Raw genomic sequence first — 22,816 nt, forward strand, 5'->3', positions numbered from 1 at the left:
GGGGGTCAACGCTCCGGAGCCTCCAGCGGGGGTCAACGCTCCGGAGCCTCCAGCGGGGGTCGACGGTCCAGAGCCTCCTGTGAAGGTCAATGCTCCGGAGCCTCCAGGCAAGGCGTCCAGTCCTGCTCCAGGGCAGTAGCCTCCCTCTGCGCCGGTGCCCAGTCCAGGCACGGCGTCCAGTCCCGCTCCAAGGCCGGAGCCTTCCTCTGCGCCAATGCCCAGTCCAGGCACGGCGGCCAGCCCGGGTCCATGGCTGGATCCGCAGGATGAGCGGGTTCTTCGTCCCGCTCCAGAGCCGCCACCGATGCTGGCGGATCAGCGAGCGGATTGGGTACTTTGCCCCGCACCGGAGCCGCCACCGACGCTAGATGCCCACCCGTACCCTCCCCTATAGAGTCAGGTTTTGCGGACGGAGTCCGCACCTTTGGGGGGGATACTGTCACGCCCTGACCATAGAGAGCCTTTTTATTCTCTATGTTGGTTAGGTCAGGGTGTGACTAGGGTGGGTAATCTAGGTTGTTTTATTTCTATGTTGGCCTGGTATGGTTCCCAATCAGAGGCAGCTGTTTATCGTTGTCTCTGATTGGGGATCATATTTAGGCAGCCATTTCCCCACTGTGTTTTGTGGGATCTTATTTTGAGTTAGTGCATGTAGCACCTCTGAAGTCACAGTTTGTTGTTTTGTTCTCTTTTGTTTGGAAGTTTCATTAATTAAATTATGTGGAACTTTAATCACTCTGCGCCTTGATCCATCTCTCCACACAACCGTGACAGTATTGGTCACATACACGTGTTTAGCAGATATTGTTGCGGGTGTAGCGAAATGTTTGTGCTTCTAGCTTCAACAGTGCAGTAATATCTAACAAGTAATATCTAACAGTTTCACAACATATACCCAAAAAACACGTAAACCTAAGTAATGAATGGATTAAGAATATATTTACATATATGTCAGAGCGACAGTGGCATGGTATAGAATACAGTATATACATATGAGATGGGTGATGCACCATTTGGACAAGTTGGGACATTTCGCCGGTCCCCACAAGCAAAAATTATATTTTAGGCTTAGGGGTTAGGTTTAGGGTAATGGTTACAATTAGGGTTAAGGTTAGAATCATAATTAGGGTTAGGGGAAATAGGATTTTGAATTAGGATACATATTTTGGCCCAACAAAGATTGTAAACATGTGTGTGTTTTATCCTGAAGAAAGCTGAACATTTTTGTGTACATGCCCCCCTCAGTGGAAGATAACAACTATTGTATTATATAGACTAGTTTAACCCAAAACTCATAGTCACTACAATGTATTTCAGCTTCCAGCTTTCTCCAAGGGCTCTTTGGGACCAAGAGTCACTATTATCCTGTTACCCTCGGCTGGAAAATAGGTCACTAATGATTACACAGAGAAATGTATAGAATTGAGATGGCATGAGCTACAGAGATGGAGGGATGACAGCCTTCCACTTAGAGATGAACCCTGGTCATAGACGCAGCTCAAAACAACAGATGCCCTCCAACCTAAACTGTTAAAGTTAGCTCAGGAAGCTGCTGTACCACAAGGCTGCAGGTTTCTGGTAAACTAACTCATGCTATGACATCTTGTTAAACACTTGTTGTCTCCAACACAGCAAATAACTTTGTTACATCAGAATGTCAGATTTTCTTTCACAGAATTTCACATAATTTGGTGACAGATGATCTTGATAACTTAAAAAACATGTTTATTAGCAAGTAAACTAAATATTCAATTAAAGCTGGAGAATGTGAAGAAGGTAAAGACATATCCCACAATGAAAAATGTGCAAATGCTAAATAAATCTAGTTTCTACTCATCCTGTTTCACCTCAGAGTCGGGTTCCCCTGAACTTCACCACAGCAATCAAATCAAATGTATTTATTTAGCCCTTCTTACATCAGCTGATATCTCAAAGTGCTGTACAGAAACCCAGCCTAAAACCCCAAACAGCAAGAAATGCAGGTGTAGAAGCACGGTGGCTAGGAAAAACTCCAAAGGCCAAAACCTAGGAAGAAACCTAGAGAGGAATGAAGGGTGGCCAGTCCTCTTCTGGCTGTGCCGGGTGGAGATTATAACAGAACATGGCCAAGATGTTCAAATGTTCATAAATGACCAGCATGGTCAAATAATAATAATCACAGTAGTTGTTGAGGGTGCAACAAGTCAGAACCTCAGGAGTAAATGTCAGTTGGCTTTTCATAGCTGATCATTGAGAGTATCTCTACCGCTCCTGCTGTCTCTAGAGAATTGAAAACAGCAGGTCTGGGACAGGTAGCACGTCCGGTGAACAGGTCAGGGCTCCATAGCCGCAGGCAGAACAGTTGAAACTGGAGCAGCAGCACGGCCAGGTGGACTGGGGACAGCAAGGAATCATCATGCCAGGTAGTCCTGAGGCATGGTCCTAGGGCTCAGGTCCTCCGAGAGAGAGAAAGAAAGAGAGAAAGAGAGAATTAGAGAGAGCATACTTAAATTCACACAGGACACCGGATAAGACAGGAGAAGTACTCCAGATATAACAGACTGACCCTAGCCCCCCGACACATAAACTACTGCAGCATAAATACTGGAGGCTGTGACAGGAGGGGTCAGGAGACACTGTGGCCACATCTGATGATACCCCCGGACAGGGCCAAACAGGCAGGATATAACCCCACCCACTTTGCCAAAGCACAGCCCCCACACCACTAGAGGGATATCTTCAACCACCAACTTACCATCCTGAGACAAGGCCGAGTATAGCCCACAAAGATCTCCGCCACGGCACAAACCAAGGGGGGGGCGCCAACCCAAACAGGAAGATCACGTCAGCGACTCAACTCACTCAAGTGACGCACCCCTCCTAGGGACGGCATGGAAGAGCCCCAGTAAGCCAGTGACTCAGCCCCTGTAATAGGGTTAGAGGCAGAGAATCCCAGTGGAGAGAGGGGAACCGGCCAGGCAGAGACAGCAAGGGCGGTGCGTTGCTCCAGAGCCTTTCCGTTCACCTTCACACTCCTGGGCCAGACTACACTCAATCATATGACCTACTGAAGAGATGAGTCTTCAGTAAAGACTTAAAGGTTGAGACCGAGTCTGCGTCTCTCACATGGGTAGGCAGAACATTCCATAAAAATGGAGCTCTATAGGTGAAAGCCCTGATGTGTTGCACAGGAAGAAGAGCACTGCATTAACAGTTTTCTGAAGGTAGAAGAATGTTCTCTCCCATCTGTAGAAGAACAACACTGCTTTGAGGACATGATACTCTGCAAATGTCAATCAGACATATAGAATTGAAGAATGAGGCATACAGGGGACATATCTCTTTTGTCTGTGATTTTAAAACAACACAATTCATTAATCCAATAATTGAAATATAATAAATGACCTTTTTGCTTGTTGAGTAGCGGTTAAAGAGGTGGTAGTGTACACTTACCCCTGGGCTGCATGGTGTGTGTTGTTGACTGGGGCCTGAGAGGTGGAAGAGGAGACAGCAGGATCTACAGTTGTGGGTGAGGTCAGACAGATGTCTTGAGTGGTCTGCTTGTCTGTCAAGGTGCAACAGTTTCCGTATGAAATGTATTCGTGTTGAAGTGACACAATTTCAGCGTGATATATCAATGTTTTAAATTAACAAAATTACTTCAGTTGGATTCTGTGAATTTGAAAAACTCATTCCATTTTTGGTTATAACTGGTCTCTAATTACTTTCTAATGATGGGGTCAGTCTGTGTTGTGGTCAGTTGATTAACAGTGGAGATGATGATGGTGGAAGAGAAGGTAGGGGTGGTGGTGGAGGCAGGTGTGGTACTCTGTGTTGTGGTCTGTTGATTGACAGTGATGTGAACAGGCATCTGGAGGTCTCCTCTGGAACACCAGTACTAGCCAGTATCTCCCATACTCAATCCATTCAGAGTCACTGTTAAAATGTGTCTGTTGTTGTGATCAATGGTCTGCTGTGATGTCACTGATGTTCCATCTAAAATCCCTGAATATCTCCCCACCAAGGGGACAGAGTAGATACCCATCTTACACCACAACCACTTCTTAACCACAGTGTTACTATAGTAACAACGGACAGTGACACTCCCTCCTTCAACTCCAGTCACCTCCTGTTGGTCCGCATAGAGTTCTGGAGTACCTGATCACAGAGGTACACGGACAAATTCACCAAGGGAGAAGCAACACATGTCATATCATAGGCAATGATGTTCACTGATGGACAAAACATTAAGAACACCTGCTCTTTCCATGACATAGACTGACCAGGTGAATCCAGGTGAAAGATACGATCCTTTATTGATGTCACTTGTTAAATCCACTTCAATCAGTGTAGATGAAGAAGAGGAGACAGGTTAAAGAAGATTTTTTAAGCCTTGAGACATTTGAGACATGGATTGTGTATCGGCAAGACAAAAGATTAGTGCTTTTGAACAGGGTATGGTAGCAGGTGCCAGGCGCACCGGTTTGAGTGTGTTAAGAACTGCAACGCAGCTTGGTTTTTCACAATCAAAAGTTTCCCGTGTGTATCAAGAAAGGTCCACCACCCAAAGTTTATCCAGCCAACTTGACACACTGTGGAAACCGTTAGAGTCAATATGAGCCAGCATCTCTGTGGAATGCAACTCAACATTAGGAAAGTGTTCGTAATGTTTTGTACCCTCAGTGTATACGAACCCTAGATTGCTGAAGCTATGTATTGGTCAATGAGAGGCTTTGAAGCAACTGTCTGCCATATTGGTACTCCTCAGAAGGAGCGGTCTTCAACAGGAAGGAATGGAATTCCACAGTATTTCAACTTAATTAATGTCTCAAAGATACTATATACATGTATTTAAATACACACTCCAGCTATTTTTGAACATTTCCTGTTGAATAATAATATCCCACATACACTTAAGGGTAAAAAAATAGGTTTCGAGCAAAATAGTATTTTCAGTTTCAAGGTTTTGGTCTAATGGGAATCCGTGATGTCATCGGCCTCACCCTTGTGGGAACAATAGAGGAACGATAGACAACAAAAGAGGAAAGGTCCATCCCCCACTTGTGCCATGTCATGAGGATACCTGGACCACCTATTGAGATGTGATAAATGAGGTGAAAAGGTGACTGGAACGAGACTTTACGTATTTCTCTGTTGTAGTGAGGACAGAAATATTAGTACTCTCAAGAAATTTGATTTAAAATGTTTTAAAATGTTTTTTACTCCAATGTTTGTAAACATGCTTAAAACTATAATTGTGTTAGCTTGGATGGTCACTCTTTGCATCCATAGCTCTGTCTATGAATTTTTGTGGTTACATTTATCCAGGCTCATCCCTCATTACCTGTTCCTGGTAGATAGCTTTTGAACTCTCTTTCTTATTGGACTTAAAGCAATAAGGCACAAGGGGGTGTGGTATATGGCCAATATACCACGGCTAAGGGATGTTCTTTGCACGACGCAACGCAGAGAGACTGGATACAGCCCTTAGCTGTAGTATATTGGCCATTGTGGTGGCATATTTCTGCTTTACCAAATGAGGAGAGTTACAAACTACACACCAGTCAGAGTTATACTTAAGTTAACCTTTTCTCAATAGGGGGTGCTGTTTGCACTTTGTAATAATTTCGTTCCCAAATTAAACTGCCTCGTACTCAATTCTTGCTCGTACAATATGCATATTATTATTACTATTGGATAGAAAACACTCTCTAATTTCTAAAACCGTTTGAATTATATCTGTGAGTAAAACAGAACTCGAGTTGGAGCAATTTTCCTATGAGGACGTGAGAATGCTGAAATCTGCAGGCTGTTCTGAGATCGGTTTATTAATTTGCCTGTCTTCTATTGGTTGAGATGTACTGCATACGCCTTCCCCTGGATGTCAGCGAATAGTGAGAATTGAAATGGAGTTGCTAGGCAGATCTGAGGCCTTATAAAATGGGCTGGCAACGTGGGGTTCTCCCTTTCTTCTCTTCGCCATGACGCAAAAAGGACCTCAGGATGTCGTTCTAGAAAGCTCCCGTTATAGCCCTTAGATATATCCGGCTCTGTTTTTATTCGATATAGGTGTTAAAGACATCATAATGTTGTTATTTTAAACCGAGTTATATCAGTTTATATCAGTATATTGCGATTTTCGGGTATTTATTTGTGCTGCGTTCTAGGGACTTGGGCACGTCTGGCCCACATGGCTAATGTTTACTGCTAATTCCAACGTTGAAGGCGACAATCTACAACCGAGCAACGATTCTTTTGGAAAAAGGACAACTTGCCCAAGATTCTGATGGGAGCTCATCAAAAAGTAAGAACTATTTATGATGTTAGTTCGTTGTTCTGTTGAAAAATGTAAAACTCATATTCCGCCATTAATTTCGGTGCGGTCTCGCTTTAACGCACGCTGTATGTCGTAGTAACGTTAATTTTAAAAATCTAACACAGCGATTGCATTAAGAACTAATGTATCTTTCATTTGCTGTCCAACCTGTATTTTTTAGTCAAGTTTAGGATTAGTTACTGATTAGATTAGGTGCCTCTCCCAAGATTTCTCCCGACATATTGTTGGCAGCTTGGCTACTATTCTCATTGTATAACCACTATTTGTGCCGCTAAATATGCACATTTTCGAACAAACTCTATATGTATTGTGCAATATGATGTTATAGGACTGTCATCTGAAGAAGTTTGAGAAGGTTAGTGAAAAAATTAATATCTTTTGCTGGTTTATTCGTTATCGCTATTGTTGGCCTGAATCAATGCTGTTGTGTGGTTGGCTATTGTAGTAAGCTAATATAATGCTATATTGTGTTTTCGCTGTAAAACACTTAAAAAATCTGAAATATTGGCTGGATTCACAAGATCTTTGTCTTTCATTTGCTGTACGCTGTGTATTTTTCAGAAATGTTTTATGATGAGTATTTAGATAATTCACGTTGGTCTCTGTAGTTATTCTAGTTGCTTTGGTGAGAGTTGTGATGGTAGCTGCAATGGTAAACTATGATTTATACCTGAAATATGCACATTTTTTTAACAAAACATATGCTATACAATAAATATGTTATCAGACTGTCATCTGATGAAGTTGTTTCTTGGTTAGTGGCTATTTTTATCTTTATTTGGTCGAAATTGTGATAGCTACCTATGCAGGGAAAAAATGGTGGAAAAAAAAGTTGTGTCTTTTGCTATCGTGGTTAGCTAATAGATTTACATATTGTGTCTTCCTGTAAAACATTTTAAAAATCAAAATGATGGCTGGATTCACAAGATGTGTATCTTTCATCTGGTGTCTTGGACTTGTGATTTAATGATATTTAGATGCTAGTATTTACTTGTGACGCTATGCTAGGCTATGCTAGTCAGCTTTTTTACTGATGGGGGTGCTCCCGGATCAGGGATTGTGATGAAGTAGAAGTTAATTTTATCTCTATTTCTGGTTTTTGTGAAAGCTATCTTTTGCTGGGAAAATGGCTGTGTTTTTCTGTGGCTATGTACTGAGCTAACATAATTGTTTGGTGTGCTTTCCCCGTAAATCCTTTTTAAAATCAGACATGTTGGCTGGATTCACAACATGTGTAGCTTTAATTTGGTGTCTTTCATGTGTGATTTCATGAAAGATTGAATTTTATAGTAATATATTTGAATTTGGCGCGCTACATTTTGTCTGGATTTTGGCCAAGTGGGACATTTGCCAAACTCGGACAATACTAGGCCAATTGTGCACTGCCCTATGAGACTCCCAATCACAGCCAGATGTGATACAGGCTGGATTTGAACCAGGGACTGTAGTGACACTTCTTGAATTTAGATGCATTGTCTTAGACCGCTGCGCCACTCAGGTCATTATGAGATTCCACAGCCAGAAAGTCATAAATCCTGCTCATTTCTACATTTGATCTTCTTAAAATGTGATTTTAAACCTAACTTTAAGACTAACCTAACCACACTGTTAAACTTAACCCTAATCTATCCACATTGTTAACCTTAACCTAACCTAACCACACTGTTAAACTTAACCCTAACCTAACCACACTGTTAACCTTAACCCTAACCTTTAATAAAATGTGTCTGTGGAATCTGACTTTGTGGCTGTGGAATCTGACTCTGTGGCTATGGAAGCTAATGGAATCTGCTTATCATGGTCTGCCCACGACTCCGGGTCCGGGACGAGCTCAACCCCAGCCTTTAAATGGCCATAGCCCCTCCTACAGAAACATTCAAATTCAATAACAAATACAATACATTCAAAATGATAAATAATATTCTAAATAACATAATAAAAGGTGCCATGAATTAATCAAAGTAATTGTTGATGGATACCAACTGAGGGTACTTAAACAGTAACATATCATAAATGCCCCCATTGTTAATAACCCCCCTCCCTCATACTTTAACAGATTTGGTTTGAACCGCGGGAACCCCTTTACATGTGTCCTTCAACTCTCCACTTGGGTTAATCATTTATTTTGGCAGACAGAGACCAGGACACTTGAGTTTTCATTGGCCACCACAAACAGTTCTGATTTTGTATATAGTGTGGCAGACTGCAGGGAGAGGTGAGGGGAGTGGTTATTGAAGGGAGATATCTTGCAGCCCACTGGCGCCACCCCCGAGCCTTATATAGACTTCTTGCCCTAATGAGGCAAGTCTGTGGGGATAAAAGAGGAAGTGGCCTGCTCAAAGAGGCAGAGAACAGAGAGGGAAGTGAGAGAAGAGACAAATGGCTGTGTGATTACCCACCACTGTGTACTGAACCAGTTTGGCTGAGGACATGAGTTTTAGGATTACCCCTGGAGAACGGAACAGACAACCAGAACGGTTTGTGGACTGTGAAATGGTTGGTGAATTCCCCCCCTTTCCCCAGTGTGCAAATCTTCCTAATAAACTTCCCATTTGCATTCTAGTTGTGCTCCTTGTGCGTGTTTGGTTATTGAACTTCTTGACGTGGAAACCCCACACCCTTGAACCTGCTACAGTAGGTTCAGAACTTTTATGAAACAGCACAGTTGGAAAATATATAGCAAATATAAAAAACTGGATGGTCTTCAGAGATAGATGGGAGGGGTTGAGGAAAGCTGAAGGACTAAAAACAAACTAAAGATAACTAATGTAAAATATACTGTGCCAGTAAAATGTATTTAAAGCTGGAAGTAGAAGCCTAAGTGTTGTTGTCCATGTGTGTATATGTAAACTCAGCAAAAAAAGAAATGTCCTCACTGTCAACTGTGTTTATTTTCAGCAAACTTAAAATGTGTAAATATTTGTATGAACATAACAAGATTCAACAACTGAGACATAAACTGAACAAGTTCCACAGACATTTGACTAACAGAAATGGAATAATGTGTCCCGCAACAAAGAGGGGGTCAAAAGTAACAGTCAGTATCTGGTGTGGCCACCAGCTGCATTAAGTACTGCAGTGCATCTCCTCCTCATGGACTGCACCAGATTTGCCAGTTCTTGCTGTGAGATGTTACCCCACTCTTCCACCAGGCACCTGCAAGTTCCCGGACATTTCTGGGGGGAATGGCCCTAGCCCTCACCCTCCGATCCAACAGGTCCCAGACGTGCTCAATGGGATTGAGATCCAGGCTCTTTTCTGGCCATGGGAGAACACTGACATTCCTGACCTTGCAGGAAATCACGCACAGGACGAGCAGTATGGCTGGTGGCATTGTCATGCCTGAGGGTCATGTCAGGATGAGCCTGCAGGAAGGGTACAACATGAGGGAGGAGGATGTCTTCCCAGTAATGAGACTGCCATCAATGACAACAAGCTCATTCCGATGATGCTGTGACACACCGCCCCAGACCATGACGGACCCGCCACCTACAAATCGATCCTGCTCCAGAGTACAGGCCTCGGTATAACGCTCATTCCTTTGATTAACGCGAATCCGACAATCACCCTGGTGAGACAAAACTGCGACTCGTCAGTGAAGAGCACTTTTTGCCAGTCCTTTCTGGTCCAGCGATGGTGGGTTTGTGCCCATAGGCGATGTTGTTGCCGGTGATGTCTGGTGAGGAACTGCCTTACAACAGGCCTACAAGCACTCAGTCCAGCCTCTCTCAGCCTATTGCGGACACTCTGAGCACTGATGGAGGGATTGTGCGTTCCTGGTGTAACTCGGGCAGTTGTTGTTGCCATCCTGTACCTGTCCCACAAGTGTGATGTACCAGTCCTGTGCAGGTGTTGTTACACATGGTCTGCCACTGCGAGCATGATCAGCTGTCTCCCTGTAGCTCTGTCTTAGGCGTCTCACAGTATGGACATTGCAATTTTTTGCCCTGGCCACATCTGCAGTCCTCATGCCTCCTTGCAGCATTCCTAAGGCGCAGATGAGCAGGGACCCTGGGCATCTTTCTTTTGGTGTTTTTCAGAGTCAGTAGAAAGGCCTCTTTAGTGTCCTAAGTTTTCATAACTGTGACCTAAATTGCCTACCGTCTGTAAGCTGTTAGTGTCTCAACGACCGTTCCGCAGGTGCATGTTCATTAATTATTTATGGTTCATTGAACAAGCATGAGAAACTGTTTAAACCCTTTACAATGAAGATCTGTGAAGTTATTTGGATTTGTACGAATTATCTTTGAAAGACAGGGTCCTGAAAAAAGGGACATTTCTTTTAATTGCTGAGTTTCTCTCTCTCTCTCTCTCTCTCTCTATATATATATATATATGGGGGATTGGAAATGATGCAGACAATTAGATTGATAGAAGCCACAATCTATCTGCAATATTAAAGCTGATCTACCCCCAAAAAATGTAATGAAAATTTCAGTGATTCCCAATAAATATAACATGATTTGCAAAAAGAAAATGCTTCTGTGTAATTCCTACAAATATTTGCTATAAATAGATGTAACAATTGCATTGAACCCTCAATGTCCATTGGGCAAAATATAGTAAATGTTATTATTGCAGTTCAGTATACTAAGATCTGAATACACGTTTGATCATGATTAGTTACAGGCATAGGACATTAAACTAGATGAGATCAATAAGATCATGATGTAAGAAATAAGAGATAATGATAATGATAATCACAACAAACACAGCAGACTGTTTTATTACACTAAAGAATAGAGGGGTCTTTCTGGGGTGGGTTAAGAGGTATGACAGAAGCATATTGGAGGCAGATAGATGATGTAACACAGGAGAGGGGAGTGTTCTGTCCTTCCAGTAAAAGGACTCGACCGAGGTCTTCTCAGTCAGTTACTATTGTGCTGCTGCCCTCTGCTGGAGAGGAAGTGAAACATTCAGTCACATTCTCCATGGTTATGTTTCCATTAGGCACAGATCTAGGATCAGTTTCCCCTCCTCCTATCCTAACCTTAACCTTTGGTGGGAAAAAATTGAAATCTGATCCAAGATCAGTATCTAGGGGCAACGTCAACCTAAACCCAGGTACAGTCCACACTGTAATGTTATGGACACACACTGATAACAATGAGTTTAGCTGGTCACAATGTGATAATAAAGTTATACATGCAGCAAAACAAATACACTGATAAAGATGTGTGTGGTTAAAGAGTGATGTTTACTACACATAGTAATGTGGTGTTGTCTGTATCTTTGTTGAGAGATCAGCATCATCTGGTACAACAGACAGAGGAGACACCAACACTGACCTGTGTGGTCACCTGTAGAGCTAGTGAGCTGTAGACCACATTATCATCTGGTTCTGCTGACTACAGAGGAGGAACAGGGAGAGAGGTGAACAGGGACACTTCTGTCATGATGGAGAGAACACTATAAAAACACAGTTCTCAGTGAAATTAAAAAGTGTAGACAGTTATAATTGTGATATGTAACATAAAGGTGATATATTAGGCCTACAGCTATAATGGTGACATAACCATGACTATATTAACACTGAGGAAACAATCACCTACTGTTGTTTCTGATAACATAATACTAGCTGAGGATAATCAGTAGAAAAGCTTTACCTTGGTCTGTCCTTTTAGTTGGGCCTTGTGCTGGAGGATGACAGTGCTGTATGTGACATCATCATCAGCTTCAGGAAATGGATCCTGCTGATAGAGACACAAATAACAAAAATTTATTGTTTTAGTGAACCTATTGCTTATTCCAAGACAAAAAATGATACTGTAAATACAATTGTTTTCTAAACAGATGTACATTTGCTAAGGCTATGACATTTTATGAGTAACAGTAATAATGTTGTCTAAGAGCCGAGATGCTTGTAGCCATATGCTGACCTTCTCTGCTGTCCTGAACTGATCAGGCATCACAGTGCTGTACATCACGTCATGGTGGCTCTCTGGGTTTGGCCTCTGAGAAATGGACTGCACAGAAGGTAAACACATGGCTACATGCATAGGAAGAGAGAGGATCTTCAGATACTCAGCTCACACTGCAGCAGAGAGAGAGAGAGAACTCCAGTTCAAACTGCAGAGATGGCAAAAACACTTTCACCCTGCCACCAAACAGCAGTTGATTGCAAGCATTTCGCGGGGCTATGCCTCAAAACCTTATATCTCATTGTCCTACCATTCCAACAGCGTATATGAACAGGTCCACCTCTAGATAGCAGCAATCCCAACTTTCACCAGGACCCTGAAGGACTTCACCCTCAACCGTACCCCCAGCAACTCACACAGGAGCAACAGAGCAACGGACACCCCGCCCAGACCAGCGAGACACCAACCCAGATCTGTAAGACCCCCTCCTGAAAGACCTGCACTTAGAGAATCCACGCCAAGATGACCTACACCCAGACCACAGCATCACCAGCCACACCCCAATCAGCTAAGACCACTCCAAGCAAACCCTGGCCACACCCTTTATAGGCCCCCCGTATCAGACCTAGGCCCCTTCTGCCCACACCCAAGCCGTGAGCAGAGCAACAGGCCAAACCCCCACTATTACACCCGCCCAAGCCCCATCCTGCAACCTAAGAGGTATGTATGAGATGCTCAACATGCTCTGCTCACACCTACTGTGATGGTCCGGGCCTAAACCACTCAAAAACAACACTAGACACTATGAAACACAAAGCATTAACTATCTCATCCTGGAATATACAAGGTCTGAGGTCATCTGCCTTTGGCCTTAAGAGCAGGAACCCAGACTTCATCAAAGAAATTGGAAATATAGACATTGTCATCCTACAAGAAACATGGTATTAAGGAGATGGATCAACTGGTTGCCGTCTAGGCTACAGAGAGCTGGTAGTCCCATCCACCAAACTACCAGGTGTGAAACAGAGAGACTCAGGGGGAATGCTAATTTCGTATAGAGCAGACCTAACCCACTCTATTAGTCAAAAAAGGGAACATTTTACGTCTGGCTAGAAACTAATAATGAAATGATCTCTACAGAAAAAAATGTCCTCATGTGTACTACCTATATCCCCTCAATAGAATCCCTATGCTTTAACGATGACCGATTCTCCATCCTAGAGGGGGAGATCTACAATTTGCAGTCTCAGGGACATGTACTAGTCTGTGGCGACCTAAATGCCAGAACTGGACAAAAACCTGACACCCTCAGCACACAGGGGGACAAACACCTACCTGGAGAATTCCCTCCCCCATATGCCCCCCTAGACACAACTACGACAACATAACCAACAAAAATGGGTCACAACTCCTGCAGGTCTGTCGGACGCTGGGTATGTACATAGTCAGTGGTAGGCTTCGAGGGGACTCCTATGGTAGGTACACCTGTAGCTCATCTCTTGGCAGTAGTACTATAGACCACTGACCTCAACCCAGAGTCTCTTAGAGAATTCACAGTCAGTCCACTGAGACCCCTATCACATCACAGCAAAATCACACTCCACTTGAACAGAACTATGCTCAATCTTGAGGCATCAAAGCCAAAGGAACGGAATAATATTAAGAAATGCTATAGATAGAAGGAACATAGTGTGGAAATCTAACAAAAAACTATTAGTCAACAACAAATTCAATCCCTTCTAGACAATTTCCTGGACAAAATGTTTCACTGTAATAGTGAAGGTGTAAACTTGGCAGTAGAAAAACTAAACAGTATATTTGGCCTTTCAGCTTCCATATCAAATGTAAAAATGTCAAGCAGACAACCTAAGAAAATTAACAACAATGACAAATGGTTTGATGAAGAATGCAAAAACCTAAGAAAGAAATTGAGACATCTATCCAACCAAAAACAGAGTTTCAGAAAACCTGAGCCTACGCTTTCACTATGGTGAATCACTAAAACAATACAGAAATACACTACGGAAAAAGAAGGAAAAGCACGTCAGAAATCAGCTCAATGTAATTGAAGAATCCATAGAATCTAACCACTTCTGGGAAAATTGGAAAACTCTAAACAAACAACAACACGAATAGTTATCTATCCGGAGGTGTATGGATAAACCACTTCTCCAATCTGTTTGGCTCTATAACAAAGGACAAACAGCAAATTTTAGAATCAACTATTAAAGACTTCCACGACCCACTTGATTGTCCAATTACGTTGAATGAACTACAGGACAAAATACAAACCTTCCAACCCAAAAAGGCCTGTGGGGCTGATGGTATCCTAAATTAAATAATAAAGTATACAGACCACAAATTCCAATTGGCTATACTTAAACTCTATAACATAATCCACAGCTCTGGCACATTCCCCAATATTTGGAACCAAGGACCAGTGATGTTAAGTACTCAAGTAAAAATACTTTAAAGAACTACTTAAGTAGCTGTTTTTTGTATCTGTACTTTTCAACATATATATCACTGAATTGGCGAGGGCACTGGAACAGTTTGCAGCACCCGGCCTCACCCTACTAGAATCTGAAGTCAAATGTCAACTGTTTCCTCTTAATCAGGTGCTTCTGTCCCCAACCAAGGAGGGCCTACAGCAGCACCTAGATCTTCTTCACGGATTCTGTCAGACCTGGGCCGTGATAGCAAATCTCATTTAGACAAAAAATAATGGTCTTCCAAAAAAGGTCCAGTTGCCAGGACCACAAATATCAATTCCATCAAGACACCGTTGCCCTAGAGCACACAAAAAACTATACATACCTTGGCCTAAACATCAATGCCACAGGTAACTTCCACAAAGCTGTGAACGATCTGAGAGACAAGGCAAGAAGAGCCTTCTATGCCATCAAAAGGAACATCACATTTTACATACCAATTTGGAGCTAGCTAAAAATACTTGAAACAGTTATAGAACCCATTGCCCTTTATGGTTGTGAGGTCTGGGGTCACCTCACCAACAAGAATTCACAAAATGGGACAACACCAAATTGAGACTCTGCATGCAGAATTCTGCAAAAATATCCTCAGTGTACAATGTAAAACACCAAATAATGCATGCAGAGCAGAATTAGGCCGATACCCGCTAATGATCAAAATACAGAAAAGAGACGTTCATTCTACAACCACACAAAAGGAAGCGATTCCCAAACCTTCCTAAACAAAGCCATCACCTACAGATAAATTATCTTCGAGAAGAGTCCCCTCATCAAGCTGGTCCTGGGGCTCTGTTCACAAACACATACAGACCCCACAGTGCCCTAGGACAGCAACACAACTAGACCCAACCAAATCATGAGAAAGCAAAAACATAATTACTTCACACATTGTTAAGAATTTACAAAAAAACTGAGCAAACTAGAATGTTATTTGGCCCTAAACAGAGAGTACACAGTGGCAGAATACCTGATCACTGTGACAGACCGAAAAAAAATTGAAATCTTTAACTATGTATAGCCTTGCTATTGAGAAAGGCTGCTGGAAGCAGACCTGGCTCTCAAGGGAAGCCAGGCTATGTGCACACTGCCCACAAAATGAGGTGTGAACTGAGCTGCACTTCCTAACCTCCTGCCAAATGTATGACACATATTTCCCTCAGATTACACAGACCAACAAAGAATTTGAAAACAAATCCAATTTTGATAAACCCATATCTATTGGTTAAAATACCACAGTGTGTAATCACAGCAGCAAGATTTGTGAACTGTTGCCACAAGAAAAACCTATACAACGTATTTTTATGTATATTTATTTTCCCTTTCGTACTTTAACTCTTTGCACATCATTGCAACACTATATATAGATATAATATGACATTGGAAATGTATTTTGGAACTTTTGTGATTGTGATGTTTACTGTAATGTTGTATTGTTATTTCACTTTGTTTATTATCTATTTCACTTGCTTTGGCAATGTAAACATATGTTTCCAATGCCAATTTTTTTAAATGTAATTTAATTTAGTTAGGAGAGGGAGATAGAGAACACCAGCTCACACTGCAGAAATCGAAGAGAGAGAGAGAGAGAGAGAGAGAGAGAGAGAGAGAGAGAGAGAGAGAGAGAGAGAGAGAGAGAGAGAGAGAGAGAGAGAGAGAGAGAGCGAGAGAGAGAGAGAGAGAGAGAGAGAGAACCCCGGCTCACTGCAGAGATGGAGTGATTGGTTCTAGTCCAAGATCTCCACAGACCAAACCCAGGTTTTTCAGTTTGTACCTGCTGTGCTGTTTTTCTGGTGTGGGTCACTGTGCTGTATGTAATGTCCTGCTCAGAGTCAGCAGACTGCAAAGAAATAAATAGCAAAGAGAAACAGGACATGTCTATTTACCACCTAAACCACAGTTTGTTTCAGATGTATGTTTAGTGAACTGACAATTTCCTGTTATCTGTCTTTTAACAGTATTTTTCACCATATTTTGGGTTCCATTAATGTGTTCCATTAGAATATGGGACCTTTTATGTCAACTCATTGATAATCAACTGAAGAGGTAACACTAGAGTCAAATGGCAGATTTGCAGATGGTTGAAAAGAATATAATAAAATAACTGTATCCTACCACTGAGTTGTTAGTTGTCTGGTCCTTGGCCTTATTGTCCTCTGGAATAAAGAGAGGGAGATATCAACTACTTCTGAGTTTGTTATAGTACAATAATACCTCTGAATGGATTTCTTAAAGACAATTCCTCCAAATACTTTCTGTCATTCAAGATGAATCACAGGCAAGAAATATACTGTTGGTCACAATATTAATATATTTAGTATGTTCTAAACTATTCTCCTTTTTTATATTCACATAAAATGACTACTTACTATGTTTTCTCCACATCTTCCATGTTACTAGGATACCAGCTGTCACCACCACCAACATGCCCAGAGAGATGAGTAGGACTTTCACATCTATGGACCTGATGGATTACAAACACGAACTTGAATTAAAAATACAAGTAAAATAGATCATTATAAATTGATCATTTGTTGTATGCACTTGTTGTGATACATGGAACAATTATTTATCTATTCACATGTGTGGAGTTTGTGTCACGCCCTGGCCATAGAGAGACTTTTATTCTCTATTTTGGTTAGGCCAGGGTATGACTAGGGTGGGCATTCTTGTTTCTTTATTTCTATGTTTTCTATTTCTTTGTGTTTGGCCGGGTGTGGTTCTCAATCAGAGGCAGCTGTCTATCGTTGTCTCTGATTGAGAACCATACTTAGGTAGCCCTTTTTCCACCTGTCTTTGTGGGAAGTTGACTTTGTTTAGGGCACATAGCCTTTAGCTTCACGGTTTGTTTTGTAGTGTTTATTGTTTTGTTCGGCGTCTTGTCTAAATAAAGAACATGTACGCTCACCACCCTGCACCTTGGTCCTCTCCTTTCAACAGCTGTGACAGTTTGACCATGCAAATTAAGAGATATGATTATTATTGATATTATGACTATTTTTTAAGTGTGCAACTTGTTCTTGCACATGAGTGAGTATAACACCAACATTTGTGCTACTTCTCACAAGGCAACCACAGAGATGTTCTAACCAAGAGGAAGTGATAACAGTCTCTATATGCATTTAGGGAGGGTGTTTGTGTCACGCCCTGGCCTTTGTTATCTTTGTTTTCTGTAATAGTTTGGTTAGGTCAGGGTGTGACAGGGGGGATGTTTGTGTGTTTTTGTCTCGTCTTGGGTGGTTGTATGGTATAGGGGGTTTAGGTAGAGTAGATGGGTTTGTGTTTGAGTGTAGGTGTCTAGGTATGTCTATGGTTGCCTGAATGGTTCTCAATCAGAGACAGCTGTCATTCATTGTCTCTGATTGGGAGCCATATTTAAGGCAGCCATAGGCAGTTGGCTTTTGTGGGTAGTTGTCTATGTCTATGTTGCATGTTAGCACTTAGTCTTTTATAGCTTCACGTTTGTTGTTTTCGTCTTCCAATAAAAGAAGATGTATTTTTCACACGCTGCGCCTTGGTCCACTCATTGTCCTCAAGACGATCATGACAGTTTGGTTATCATTAACTGTTGTAGTGTATGATGGAATTGTAATGTTTCTCTGTGTTCATATTATCTAGCAACATGTGGGATAATACAGCTGAAGGAGTGATAATAACCTCTGGTGGACTTCCTCCATGTTCCCCTCAGCTCCTTGACTTGTGTTGTCAGTCTGAACAGGCTCAGCAGTTGGAGAGGCAGAGGGTTGTTGAGGGGTTGGATCTTGGGTTGCTGTGAGGTTAAACAACAATATCATCAATGAAGTTAATGGTAAACCAGATAGTCAGGTTGTATAGCAACATCACATTCATAGTTAATATTACAATCAGTTCCAGATGATGCCAGTGGATAAAACAAAGTGAATCATATTGATCATAAAGTATGTGATTGATCTACTAACATGAGGTCATCTTAGAGGTTCTCTGTGTTGCAGTTTGTTGACTGACAGTGATGTGAACAGGCATCTCTAGTTCTCCCACTCTACACCAATACCAGTCAGTGTTCTCCATCTTCAGTTCACTCATAGTCACTGTTAAGGCTTTTCTGTTGTTGGCTTCACTAGTCCTCTTTAATTTCACTGATGTTCCATGTAAAGTCCAAGAATACCACATCACACCATCACCACCCATCCTGCACCACTTCATAAATCCAGTGTTACTATAGTAACAATGAACAGTGACACTCCCTCCTCCTTCTCCAGTCACTTCCTGTTGTTCCACATAGAGTTCTGAAGTACCTGAACACAGAGGTAAGAAACAAGAATTCAGAGAAGAAGAAAGTGCTTTTACAACAGGCTCCTTCCAAGTTCCTTAAAGCTGCATTCTGTGATTGGAACATCTATTTTTGGTCTTTTAAATTCATAATAATTATATATTGCCATTGATTCTTGAAGAATGTAACTTTCCTCACAAGCTTAGTTCTGTTACTCCATCATTACCCAAAATATAATCTTGTTTTACTCAGCTGTTTGTAAGCAATCTAATTGTAAACAAACAATGTACAGCTTCAAAACATGGTCAGTTCATTGCACATAGATGTACAGTATAGATCTGTCTATGAATTTCAGAGTGGTTACACAGTTCTCATTGCATTTGTTGTAATAGGCTATTTATAATTGGGTCATTATTTAGTATTTGACATTGCAGGTTTACAGGACAATCCATTGGATATTGCTGAATACTATTTATTCTACTTTACTAGATACAAGCAGTGAAGGGATCGTACCTGGAGTGACAGATAGGTAGATCCATTGTATCCTGATATCTGGTCCTCCATTGATCTCCACAACACACCTGTAATTCCCATAGTCCCATGACTTCAGGTCAGTCATGGTCACAGTGAGGATTCTCTTGTTGATGTCATCAGAGATTGAGGTCTTACCACGGCTCTTAGGATGGTCAGTGCGTACTACAGAGGAGCAACGAGTCCAATCATACCCTTTACACCAGTATTTCACATGGTTTATGTAATACTGATCATAGCTACATGGGAAGGTGATGGAGCCTCCTGTCTGCACAGACACATACCCCACTGTGGACACATCAACACAAAACACATTTCAATTAGAGTTAAAATGTAATATAATCTTTACAGAGGAAACGTTTAAAAATCAAATTAATCCAACACTTTAAACAGTTTGTTCATGATTGAGATTGATTATACAGTGTTTAAAGTGAATTGACCCAGGTAACTTAATTAATAAAAATGTTACCCTTACCTGCTGAGAGTCTGTAGAAGATGAGGAGGAGGAGGGAGAGATGAAGAGCCATGAGAGTTAGAATCTGCCTGTTATGTTAAATGGTACCTGAGCACAAATGTGTGTCAAGGACCAAGGCACCAGTGAGAACTACTACTTCCTAGTGTTCACAGACCTCACTTTAACTCTCTTCCTGCTTCTGTTTGTGTGTACATGCCCCCCTCAGTGGCAGAGAGCAACTATTGCATTATATAGACTAGTTTAACCCCAAAATCATAGTCACTACAATGTATTTCAGCTTTCAGCTTTGTCTAAGGGCTCCTTGGGACCAAGAGTCACTACTATCCTTTTACTCTCTACTGGAACATAGGCCACTAATGATTACAAGATTAGATAATTGGGCAAAATGAACCACATTCCCATTGGGAAAAATCTATATTTCGGTATATAACAAACAGTGCCTTCAGAAATTATTCAGACCCGTTGACATTTTCCATATTTTGTTATGTTACAGCCTTATTAAAACATGTATTATAAAAAAACTATCATCAGCAATCTACACACAATACCCCATAAAATAGATTTTTAGAAATGTTTGCAAATGTATTACAAATAAAAACGGAAATTTCACATTTATGTAAGTATTCAGACCCTTTCCTCAGTACTTTGTTGAAGCACCTTTGGCAGCGATTACAGCATCAAGTCTTCTTGGGTACGACGCTACAAGCTTGGCACACCTATATTTGGGGATTTTCTCTCATTCTTCTCTGCAGATCCTGTCAAACTCTGTCATGTTGGATGGGGAGCGTTGCTGCACAGCTATTTTCAGGTCTCTCCAGAGATGTTCGATTGGGTTCAAGTCCGGGCTCTGGATGGGCCACTCAAGGACATTCAGAGACTTGTCTTTAAGCCACTCCTGCGTTGTCTTGCCTGTGTGCTTAGATTCATTGTCCTGTTGGAAGGTGAACCTTCGCCCTAGTCTGAGGTCCTGAGCGCTCTGGAGCAGGTTTTCATCAAGGATCTCTCTGTACTTTGTTCCGTTCATCTTTTCCCCGATCCTGACTAGTCTCCGAGTCCCTGCCGCCTGAAAATATCCCATTAGCATGATGCTACCACCACCATGCTTCACCGTAGGGATGGCGCTATGTTTCCTCCTTCTCCCCCTATTGCTGAGTTTGGACCTTCGGCCAGCTATAGGTGGTTATTGGTGGTTCTAAACTTCTTACATTTAAGAATGATGGAGGCCACTCTGTGCTTGGGGACCTTCAATGCTGCAGAAATTTTTTGGTACCCTTCCCCAGATCTGTGCCTCGACACAATCCTGTCTCGTTGCTCTACGGATAACTCCTTCGACCTCATGGCTTGGCTCTGACATGCACTGTCAACTGTGGGACCTAATATAGACAGGTGTGAGCCTTTCCAAATCATGTCCAATAAATTGAATTTACCACAGGTTGACTCTAAACCAGTTGTAGAAACATCTCACTGATGATCAATGGAAACATGATGCACCTGAGTTCAATTTCGAGTCTCATAGCAAAGGGTCTGAATACTTATGTAAATAAGGTATTTCTGTTTATTCTTTTTTTAATTTCTGAAAAACTTGTTTCACTTTGTCATTATGGGGTATTGTGTGTAGATTGCTGAGGATAGTTTTTTTTATTTAATCCATTTTAGAATAAGGCTGTAACATAACAAAATGTGGAACAAGTCAAGGGGTCTGAATACTTTCCAAAGGTACTATATATCATAAATGTACATGCTAGAAGTTGATAGATTTGAGGAGTTGTCTACTACAGAGATGTAGTGATGGGTACTAGACCAAGACCTCCACAGACTCTCACTTTAAACCAGGTTCAAGGTTCAGGGTCCTCTGGACGACAACCCAGTCTGATGTGGTTTTACGCTCAACAAGAACTCTCTCTGTCTCTCCCCTTTCTATACAGGAAATGAACCCTGGTCATGTACAGCTCATAACCACAGATGTCCTCCAAGGGAAAGTGTTAAATTTAGCTCAGGAAGCTGCATTAACTCTCAAACTCACAGAGTACAGACCTCACATCATGTTGTGACAATAAAATGTCTTTAAAATATATTTTTTTTATTGCTTTCGTGCTATTTTCACACATCTGTGGCAACATTTCACAACTTATAGTACAAAACTTAAAACAGATCATCAAAAATGTTTTTAAACCAAACTTGAAGCACATTTTCAAATGCCAAAATACAACACACAAAATCACAAAATAACTTTTTCACCAAACCTAATCAGTGTTTCACTTAGACATACCTTTCATATAAAGTAATTGCCTTTCATAATGCAATGCTCACAATACTTTTCATATGATTTTCTTCTAATTTGTTTAAATACATTTGACCATCACTTAATCCAACTACATTTCATGTTTAATCACTTAACCGTTTGGTAAACCTATAGATTTTAAACTGGTTTGTCAACTATATGGATTTTGAGAACTACATAAATAAAATGTGTGTTTGTACAGTATACACATCTAAATGACATGTATAATACATCATAAACATACATAATGACTATTCATTATTGCTAATTGACTTCACATAGTGGTAACCACAGTTGGTCAACATATAAAAGGTGTGTGTGTGAACACTTGCCTTTTCTTTCAACATGGAGCAGATAGACAGCAAGGGAGAGGAAGAAATCAAAGAGCTAGTGGACAAGGGGGCCGTCAGAGAGCTGGCATGGGCCCCGTCAAAGAGGTCAAAGAGGTGGGCATGGGCCCCGTCAAAGAGATGGACATCAGAGAGAGGGAGCTGATGGCAGGGAACTGTTGTGTCTAATGAAGTCCAGGCCATCTTTGTTGACCATGTGGTAAACAGAGGTCTTACCATGTCAAAGTCTGCAAGATTAGTTCACTCCAATCTGATAAGATCAAC

At 41.5% G+C, this 22,816-nt stretch overlaps 1 protein-coding gene across 1 annotated transcript; it reads right to left on the reverse strand.

The window, feature by feature from the left end:
* Positions 1-4,101: 4,101 nt before the first annotated feature.
* On the reverse strand, positions 4,102-19,973 carry LOC120017821 (polymeric immunoglobulin receptor-like). Its single transcript, XM_038960790.1, has 9 exons — positions 19,916-19,973; positions 19,429-19,734; positions 18,605-18,940; positions 18,324-18,435; positions 17,036-17,130; positions 16,782-16,822; positions 11,923-12,006; positions 11,605-11,664; positions 4,102-4,137 (listed from the first exon to the last, which is right to left on the reverse strand). Exons 1-9 carry the CDS (start codon positions 19,971-19,973, stop codon positions 4,102-4,104), a joined length of 1,128 nt encoding a protein of 375 aa, XP_038816718.1.
* Positions 19,974-22,816: the final 2,843 nt, after the last annotated feature.

This window comes from Salvelinus namaycush, chromosome 22, assembly GCF_016432855.1.
Source record: "Salvelinus namaycush isolate Seneca chromosome 22, SaNama_1.0, whole genome shotgun sequence".
In the NCBI taxonomy this organism is placed as follows: Eukaryota; Metazoa; Chordata; class Actinopteri; order Salmoniformes; family Salmonidae; genus Salvelinus; species Salvelinus namaycush.